We start from the raw sequence: 10,351 nt of genomic DNA, 5'->3' as shown, positions 1-10,351 counted from the left end.
GGAGGGGGTGTGACCCTGGTGCTTCGGCATAGGTCTGTAGTTAGGTTTGGCCTAGCACTTCCTTGAGGTGTTGCTTTCATGGAGGAGGTGACGCCGCCTCAGAATAATTTGCCTCTGCTCTACCTCCATCTCGTCGTCGCTACAACCGGTGGCGTCGGGAGGCAGGTGGCCCGGTTGTCTCGTCGATCTCTGGATCAGGCGAGGTTCGTGTTTGGTGGTTGGCCGACGGCACTCTCGCGCGGGTCGCGGTCGTGTCGGCTGTTGTAGTTGTGTTTACTGTCTTGCAGTTGGGTGCGTGGATGACGGCAGGCGACGATGTTCCTCTTCTTCGACTACATCGGATGAAGTTGACGGCGTCGAGACCTGGTGACCACGGGGAAGATCCCCGGCCTATGTGCCACAAAGACTCAGTCTATTCGCTTGCGGCGACCCGCTTCATCGGCTCAAAAAGTATCTTTGTATGCGGTGGTGCTCTTCTAGATCTTGGTATGGCGGCTATTCTCATCTTTTTCCGGCGTTGCCATGGTGACGGCGAAGGACGTTCGTGGACTATATTTCGGCGAGGCACGAGTTTCTGCAAAGGTGAAATAGTAGTTTTATCCAGGGGCAGATCTAGTGTACAAGCAATGGGGGCAGCTGCCCCCACTAAATTTTCAGTGTCTTTGTAATATGCTAAGCTAAATAGTGATTTGCCCCCATTTAGCAAAGAAATTTTCACCATTTAACACATCTTTGCCTCTTCTAAAATTCGATCTTGGATTCGCCCCTGGTTTTATCTCTTGTGGAATTCTTTGTGCAAAGTTGCTTGACAAGCATTTGTGTCTCGTATGGTGACTATACATGTAATCTCTGTAAACAGATTGTCTAATGAAATACTCACCACATCGTGATAGACTTCACTAAATAACAGACGACTGAGATTTAACAAACCCGAATATCGTTAACTGTTTTCCTTTGAGTTTCCTACTGGTGTCCACTCGAATAATTTTCTGGTTAAATTGCAAGCAGCGCCACAAGACTACGAAATTCCTGTACTAGCATTCCTCATGCAAATGCATTATACTCCTACTGCAAAACTAGTAGTAGTAGAATCTACTGCTACTACTGAGAGGCCGTTGGCATTGTCATCTCCACGGCGGCTGCTGCCCCCTCGATCCTCTGCTCGAACGACTCACTGATCTCCGACGCGGGCGTCCCCTCCGGCGAAGAGCCGGCGTTCATCTCGGAGCTGATATACACGCTCAGCGGGCTCGTCCCTTCCATGGCGTTGGCGTGTTCCTCCCCACCGGCCCTCGGCGTCATGCTCGCGTCGCCGGCGCCGCCGTTCCATCTTGGCGTCCTGCCCGTGAATTCGCTGCCGTTCCTGACGGACCCGTCGTTCCACGTCTTGAAGGTGGGTGACTTGAGGTCCTTCCTGTCGAAGTGCTGCAGCCACGCGCGCAGCCTCCGCACCGACACGCTCCCGGAGCCGGCCTCGGCCTCAGCCTTCGCCTCCGCCTCCCGGAGCTCCTCACGCTCGCGGTACGCGAAGATGGCGAGGTAGAGCAGCAGCATGAGGCTGGAGACGACGCCGGTGATGAGGAACAGCCCGCCGAAGCTCCAGAAGCTGAGGTTCGACGAGCCGCCGCCGCAGCCGGCCAGCGCGTCCTGGCAAGCGCCGGGCTCGCCGAACCACGCCTTCTCGATCTGCGCCATCTTGTCCCCCTCCGCCAGCTTCAGGATCTGCCGCGACACGTCCCCCGTCATGGGCGACCCCCTCGGGAACACGAACCCGAAGCCGTCCGTCTTGTAGATGGGCCCCACCTGCATGTACCCGTCGCGGTGCTGCGAACTCTGCTGCGACAGAAACATCTTCAGGTACGGGATCTCGTCGAACACCGCGTCCACGCCGCCGTTCACCGAACCATTGGACAGCGCCTCCGCGTACTGATCCAGCGTGCTGTACTTCTTCATCTTCCTCCCGTCGAAGCCCATCTTCGTGAGTAAGGGCTCGATGAAGCTCCCCTCCTGGTACCCGATGTGTTGGCCGCGCCTCTGCAGCTCCTTCACGTCGGTCACCGTCGGCCGGAGCTGCTGCACCGTCAGCATCGACGTCAGGCTCGCCGTGTAGCTCGAGGTCAGGATCAGCACCACGAACACCCATATGGTCACCACCAGCCTCGACAGGTTGCTCTCCAGCTTCTCCTCTGAAAATTAGAACATCAAGATCGATTAGGTGTCATTGATATTCTTCAAGAACTCTGCAGAATTGAGACGATGAGATGGTTAGTAGTAAGTGGCTTACTGTGTGCGAAGACGAGCGTTGAGAAGGAGAAGTAGAAGATGAGGCCGAACTGCTGCGACGGCGTGCCCCGGAACTCCGGGTTGACGCGGTGCTCGATGACCCACACCACGAAGCCGGTGAAGCAGAAGAAGGCGAGGCTCGTGAGCCAGAGGCTGGGGGACAGCGGTTTCAGGAAGATCCACATGCTGGCGCTCGTGTCCGGCTTCGTCGCCACCACCATCGCCCACCCGGACTCCGTGAACGGCATGGTGAAGTCCACCTCTTTCATCCTGCTCGCTGTGATCGTCACATCCCCCACCACAATGTCCGCCTTCTCGCCGCTCACCTGGTCCACCAGCTTCTCGTACGATTCCGAGCTGTCGAGGTACGGCTCGTACCGGTACCTTACCGGGTAGGCTAGGTTCTTCATCACCGCGTCGAACACTTCGATGCAGTACCCGGTGATCTTGGTTGTTGAGTTACAGTTCTCGACGTCGACGAACTGCTTGAACCCGCGCTTCACCGGCACGGCGACCTTGAGCACCCGCCCGTTCTGCGACGCCGTCCAGCCTCTTGGCGGGGACAGCATCTCGCCCGGCCAGAGGATGGGTTTCAGCTGCCGGGCAGCTTTGCTGCTGCCGACTTTAAGGTCCCGCGAGATGCCGGACTCCGGCGTCCAGAACCCCACCGTCATGGCGCCGTTCCCGATAATGTTCACGACCTCGTACGCCGCGACCTGCAGCTGCCCGTCCACCAGCTTGAACCTGCCTGCCATCCCGTCGAAAGTCGTGTTGAGCACCGCCCTGAGAAGTGCCTCTCCGGTGGCCGACACGCCGAGCCGGTCCAGGTCTGTACGTGCCGTGCTATTCTGCGGTGTTCGAAATGCTGGGCCGGGGACGCTGGCCGCCTCGGCCGCCGCGGCGATCGCCCGTGCTGTGTCGTACGACCAGAGCCTCAACACGGTCGCGTCGTTGAGGACGTCATCGTCCGAGGAGGGGTTCTCCTTCCGGAACCTCGCCCTGAACCGCGCAGAGAAGTTCTTGACTTGCTTCGTGTACTTCACGTGAGGCCGGAGGCTGACGACGCCCTGCATGAAGTCCAGGTCCTCGGGGTCGAAACTGTCCAGGAAGCTTGCTACGCCGTCTTTGGCAACCCAGGCATAGCCGTCAGACATCATCCCGGCCTTGCTCGCCCGCCGGAAGAGCCGAGCGGCGAGGTCATGCGTCGCGTGCACGACGAACACACGCGTTGGCATCGCCTTGAGGCGGTAGAGGAGCGCGTCAAGGGCATCTTCGTCCGCGCTGCTCGGAACGGGCACGCGGTCCACGACCATGATCGCTGCACTGTCGACGCTCTGGAGCGCGTCGGCGAGCGCCGGGAGGATGCCGGCGCAGTAGGGGGAGTCCTCGTGCAGGACGGTCACGGCGCGCCACCCGAAGCTTGCGAGGACGGCGGCGATGGGGGTGGCCTGGAAGGAGTCGTTGGCGGCGGTGCGCACGAAGTAGGGCGTCTGCGCCGGAGAGAGTGATGGAGAAGTGGCGGCGTAGCAGAGCACCGGGACGTGGGCGCGGCTGCCGAGGTAGGCCACGAAGTCCGCCTCCGCTGACGTCTTGGGCCCAATGATGGCCTGCACCTGGTCATTTTTTATCAGGTCCAGCGCTGCAAAGTAAGGGGAGCAGAGTTTTAGGCCCATGTACATTTCATGTATATGGGTTTAATTTGGTAGCAGATAACCCATATACGTATATAATTAACCATAAAGTCCATTCAAATATTTGAATGGGAGATAACTCTCAGTAGTGCTTGTGAACATACTATACTAACATGCATATTCATTTAAATTTGATTTGATTATATGTATCGTATATTTTGGCCCTTTACAAATGAGAGCCTGTAATAACAATTTTTTTTCTTGCAGTTAAATCCGAAACCGAGAGAGAGAGAGAGAGAGAGAGAGAGAGATTGGTCCGAAAGTGCGATGAAAAATGAGTCAGATTGAGGGGGAATTAACATTTTATGTGTTTTTGTCATCAACAAAAGAACATTTAATTTATCAGTGTAAAACAATATTCAACTACATTTTCAAAGGCTTATAATTTTTTTGTCAAAGACAAGGGAATGCAAAATTTGACCAAGTTTATATACAAAACTCGGAACAAATACAATAAAATATTAGGAAATATTAATACATAATATAATATATTTTTATACCTATCAAGTATTGTAGTTGTTGAGAGCTTTTACTACAATTTTGGTCAAACTAAACTTTGCACTGTTTGACTTCAAACAAAACTTATATGCCTTCCTTTCGAGAGCATGGATGGTGTACACTGTTAGCTGAAAGAAATGATGAACATCCAATTTTGTTCGCATGAAAGATCTGCAGAAGCTGCGGAGTCTCTTTGATCGGGAAATCAACAAACCATCTCCTGGCCTCTTGGGAGACTGCATGCATGTGGCTAAGCAAAGGTATCGATTGAGAAAAGATGCTGGTAGCTAGGACTGCATGCATGTGGCTAAGCAAAGGTATCGACTGATGACCGACGATGCTGAAGAGACGATGAGTAGCCATGACAAGTATAGCGTAGAAAGATTCGAGGGAAATTTTATTAGTTTGCCTCAAGAACAAAAATTGTCAGTGTGAAATATATACGGTCTTGATAAAGCGCATCTTCCTAAATATTGCACATCTAAACCATAGTATGATTTTATGTGAAGATTCATGCGGGTATTTTTTTTCTTTTTATATTTGGTTGAGTCATTTAGACGTGCATTAATTAAGACACATCTAGATGTGCCTTAGACAGACCCGAAAAACTATTGCACTCGGCATGAGGGCAAGTACTACATAGACTTTGACATATAATTTTTTTTGAGCTGCATATAATTTTGTTTTTGAAAACGGGAATTTGTGAGCTTAGACTGCATGCATGTGGCTAAGCAAAGGCATGCACTGATGAGCGACGATGATGAAGAGTTGATGACTGGCCATGACAGCTACTCCTTCCGTCTCATAATATAAGAACGTTTTTGGCAATGGGACGGAGGGAGTACTCCTACTTATCGCGTAGACAGGTTTTTCCATGAGCAGCATTAAAAACTTGGGCGACTGAGTGGTGTGGTGACTGGACCGACGATGCACATGCGTCCACATGATGCCTGTCACACCAGTTGAAACTTGGATCCCATGCATGAGGCTGCAATCAAGGAGTTGGAACGGATAGTGGTATAGTAAGATTCGAGAGGCATCTCTGTCGTTGTCGTGCCCACGCTAACATTTGGTGCTACTCGGGGACGGGAACGGGGTTAAGCAAACCCAATTGATCGGTCCCGATCGATCTGATGGACTCACCGTGAACAGATCGAGTAGTAGCTAGCTTGACCAGCTCGCGCACGCGGTGAGGAAGCAGGCCGCGAGGACTTGTCAGTCGGACAGACGCACGCCAGCCCAACGAACCTAAGCCGGCCGGGCATGCGAGATGGCGACGTGCATGGCAGTGGCATGGCATGGAGGTCGACGAAGAGGCTGTAGGTAGGTGCCTCAACTCAACTCTCAGCAAGAATTAAGCTGCCCTCTACCCTCACAGAATTACCAACGAATATTTATGCCTTGGAGTCCTCACGATCAACTCGCGCGCGCGCGGTTAACGTTAACCTTAACAATGGCAGTCTATGCCATGTGGGATGGTCTGGCTAGGATACTGATCTACTAGTAAGTAACAGACTAACACGGACGGACATGGTGCAGGCGTGCATGGTTGGTAAGTGGCCCCGTCCTTCTCGTCTTGGCGAGGCGACAAAATGGCGGTTTTCAGAGACACTGGGCAACACGACAATTCCAGGCCATGTGGGAGGCAGCGCGCACCACACAAGAGAACAACAGATCGAGTGAGTGATACAGACGATTCGAACCCCCAGTACACTACAGTACAGTACAGTACAGTACGTACGTACCGGCATCCACTAATCAGTGAACTGGCTAAGTGACCAAGACGAAACATGCATGCTAGCTAAAATCTTTTCGTAAGAGAAAGAAACCGCTAAGCGAATCCCAATTATTGCGTGCCTACCATGCTGGGAATGAAACGGATGAGCAAGATTCATTTCAGCATGAAGCGAAAGGGCTTGTGATTAGAGAAGCATGCAGCTACAGCTAGGTCCAACATGTGTGTGCGGCAGGGGAGGGACGAGGGAGGGTGCTTACCGGCGGAGGCGGCGCCGACGACGTCCCCTTTGGAGTCGCCGAAGCGGAGCTCCACCCTGGTGGCCGACCCCGGGTGCGCCGCGTAGTAGTCCTCCACCGCCATCTGAATGCCGGTCCGCCGCCTCAGCGACACCGCCGACGACGCCTTGGTCGCCCAGTCCATGATCACCCCGACGCGCACCCGCACCGGCGCCGCCACGGTCTGCGCCGTCGCCACCCTCAGCGAGCCCGCCTGGTACTGCCCGACCAGCGCAGCCACTAGGAGCAGGGGAGCGTAGAGGAGAGAAGAAGGCGAGGGCGCTCGCACCATGGTCTTGCAACTTGGGAAGAAGCTACGCCTACGCGATGCGCGATCTGACTGATGCCCGCTCAAGCTCAAGCTAGCGCCGGCCGCACTCATTTATACGCGACCTGGACGGGTCTCGCCCAGCCTCGCGTGCACCCACCCGGCCGGCGACTTGTATTCCGGTGGCGTACCGCGAGGGGCACTTTCGCTCTTGAAAGAAACTACTCTTGACTTGACTGAGAGTGGATTTTTGGAACCCGCATGTATTGGAGGATTTTACTGTTAGACTATTACTTGGCTCTTAAGTTATCTAGTCCTAGTCATATTGTAATCCCGTCCTAGTCGTATTGTAATAGGCCTACTTAGCTTGTAAACTCTTATATATACCGCTATATGCGGCCAGCAAATCAATAACAATAGTTCTATTTAAAACTCACATGGTATCTTAGAGTTCCTGGTCCTAGGGTATGGCTCCGCCGCCCACCCCACCGCCGCTGCCGCCGCCCGGCTACTTCGAGCGCCGGGCCGTTACCCTCGCCCGCGCCGCCGCCATGGCTTCCTCCTCCTCTACCCTAGCTCTACCACCACCATCTATGCCTCCCGTGCGTTCTCCTCGGTTTTTCGGATGAGCACAAATGCTATCGCTGCCTTGACTTATACACCGGTCGGGTTCTTGTGTCTCGGCATGTCACCTTCGCCGAACATATCTTTCCATTTGCTCAATGTACCACTCCATCCCACACCACCACTTCCACACCTAGCCTCCCTCCTACCCGTTTCCCTCTCTATTCTCCTCTCCTGACGTCTCAATCTCTAAATACCTCTTCTCCACCAAACCAACCAAACGCCACTGTTTTTTTTTTCGATACACCGACGACTCCCACACATGCCGATCCGCCACGATCCCCTCCAGCACCATCACCCACACATGCCGATCCGCCATCATCCCCTCCAGCACCATCGCCCACACATGTTGATCCGACATCATCCCCTCCAACACCATCACCCACACATGCTGATCCACCACCATCCCCTCCATTGTCCGCATCTTCCGTTGCGTCGGACACCAGTATAGCTCCTCTTCCCATTCGCGTTGTTCCCACTATCCCATCAGTCAATGATCATTCTATATGCATGATCCTCGAATTCCTCACTATAATCATATCAAACGCATCCTTCGGTATCTCAAAGGTACTCTCGATCATGGTCTCCACATAAACAATTCATCCCCCACCTCTCTCACCGTGTATTCTGATGCAGACTGGGATGGTTGTCCCGACACTCGACGATCTACATCCGTTTTCTGTGTTTTTCTTGGTGACAATTTGATTTCTTGGTCCTCGAAAAGGCAGATAACCGTCTCCCGTGTTGGAAATATGCCCTAGAGGCAATAATAAAAGCATTATTATTATATTTCTTTGTTCATGATAATTGTCTTTATTCATGCTATAATTGTATTATCCGGAAATCGTAATACATGTGTGAATAACAGACACCAACATGTCCCTAGTAAGCCTCTAGTTGACTAGCTCGTTGATCAACAGATAGTCATGGTTTCCTGACTATGGACATTGGATGTCATTGATAACGAGATCACATCATTAGGAGAATGATGTGATGGACAAGACCCAATCCTAAACATAGCATAAAGATCAGTTAGTTCGTTTGCTAGAGTTTTTCCAATGTCAAGTGTCCTTTCCTTGGACCATGAGATCGTGTAACTCCCGGATACCGTAGGAGTGCTTTGGGTGTACCAAACGTCACAACGTAACTGGGTGACTATAAAGGTGCACTACAGGTATCTCCGAAAGTGTCTGTTGGGTTGACACGGATCGAGACTGGGATTTGTCACTCCGTATGACGGAGAGGTATCACTGGGCCCACTCGGTAATGCATCATCATAATGATCTCAAAGTGACCAAGTGTCAGGTCACGGGATCATGCATTACGGTACGAGTAAAGTGACTTGCCGGTAACGAGATTGAACGAGGTATTGGGATACCGACGATCGAATCTCGGGCAAGTAACATACCGATTGACAAAGGGAATTGTATACGGGGTTGCTTGAATCCTCGACATCGTGGTTCATCCGATGAGATCATCGTGGAGCATGTGGGAGCCAACATGGGTATCCAGATCCCGCTGATGGTTATTGACCGAAGAGCGATCTCGGTCATGTCTACATGTCTCCCGAACCCGTAGGGTCTACACACTTAAGGTTCGGTGACGCTAGGGTTGTAGGGATATGTATATGCAGTAACCCGAATGTTGTTCGGAGTCCCGGATGAGATCCCGGACGTCACGAGGAGTTCCGGAATGGTCCGGAGGTAAAGATTTATATATGGGAAGTCATGTTTCGGCCATCGGGACAAGTTTCGGGGTAATCGGTATTGTACCGGGACCACCGGAAGGGTCCCGTGGGTCCACCAGGTGGGGCCCCCTGTCCCGGGGGGCCACATGGGCTGTAGGGGGTGCACCTTGGCCTACATGGGCCAAGGGCACCAGCCCCAAAGAGGCCCATGCGCCTAGGGTTACAAGGGGGAAAGAGTCCTAGGAGGGGAAGGCACCTCCTAGGTGCCTTGGGGGGAAGGGAAACCCCCTTGGCCGCCGCCCCACCCTAGGAGATTGGATCTCCTAGGGCCGCCCCCCCCCTTGGCCCTCCTATATATAGTGGGGGAGGGAGGGCTTTTCTCCCACGCCTTTGGTTGCCTCCTTCTCCCTCTCCAACACCTCCTCCTCCTCCATAGCGCTTGGCGAAGCCCTGACGGAGTACTGCAGCTCCATCACCACCACGCCGTCGTGCTGCTGCTGGAGCCATCTTCCTCAACTTCTCCTTCCCTCTTGCTGGATCAAGAAGAAGGAGACGTTACGCTAACCGTACGTGTGTTGAACGCGGAGGTACCGTCCGTTCGGTGCTAGGATCTTCGGTGATTCGAATCACGTTGAGTACGACTACCTCATCCCCGTTCTTTGAACGCTTCCGCTCGCGATCTACAAGGTACGTAGATGCATCTAATCACTCGTTGCTAGATGAACTCCTAGATGGATCTTGCTGAAACCGTAGGAAAAATTTTATTTTCTGCTACGTTCCCAACATCCCGCTCGTCCGCTGAAGCTGAATATCGTGTTGTTGCACCTGATGTGGCTGATACGATCTGGCTTCGTCAGTTGCTCTCGGAGTTGCATCGACCGCTTGCACATGCTACCATCGTTTATTGTGATAACATATCAGCTGTCTACATGTCTGGGAATCCTGTTCAACATCGCCGGACTAAACATATTGAGATTGATATACACTTTGTTCGCGAGAAGGTGGCTCTTGGACAAGTTCGGGTGCTCCATGTTCCTTCTACAGCTTAGTTTGCTGATATTTTTACCAAAGGACTGCCATCTACTTCATTTTGTAATATTCGATCCAGTCTCAACGTTGTCGAGCCTCCCGTTGATACTGCGGGGGATGTTAGACTATTACTTGACTCTCAAGTTATCTAGTCCTAGTTGTATTGTAATCTAGTCCTAGTCGTATTGTAATAGGCCTAATAGGCCTAGTTGGCTTGTAAACTCTTATTTATACCGCTATATGCGGCCATCAAATCAA

General features: G+C 52.7%; 1 protein-coding gene across 1 annotated transcript; it reads right to left on the bottom strand.

Annotated features, from left to right (window-relative positions):
- Positions 1-915: 915 nt before the first annotated feature.
- LOC125515004 (glutamate receptor 2.7-like) lies at positions 916-6,936 on the bottom strand. Its single transcript, XM_048680412.1, has 3 exons — positions 6,468-6,936; positions 2,285-3,922; positions 916-2,186 (listed from the first exon to the last, which is right to left on the bottom strand). Exons 1-3 carry the CDS (start codon positions 6,865-6,867, stop codon positions 1,102-1,104), a joined length of 3,123 nt encoding a protein of 1,040 aa, XP_048536369.1. The 5' UTR covers positions 6,868-6,936; the 3' UTR covers positions 916-1,101.
- Between the last annotated feature and the right edge of the window lie 3,415 nt (positions 6,937-10,351).

This window comes from Triticum urartu, chromosome 6 (genome assembly GCF_003073215.2).
Source record: "Triticum urartu cultivar G1812 chromosome 6, Tu2.1, whole genome shotgun sequence".
NCBI classification, from domain to species: domain Eukaryota; kingdom Viridiplantae; phylum Streptophyta; class Magnoliopsida; order Poales; family Poaceae; genus Triticum; species Triticum urartu.
Note: the sequence above shows the minus strand (reverse complement) of the source record. Positions and strands in the feature narration are given on the sequence as shown.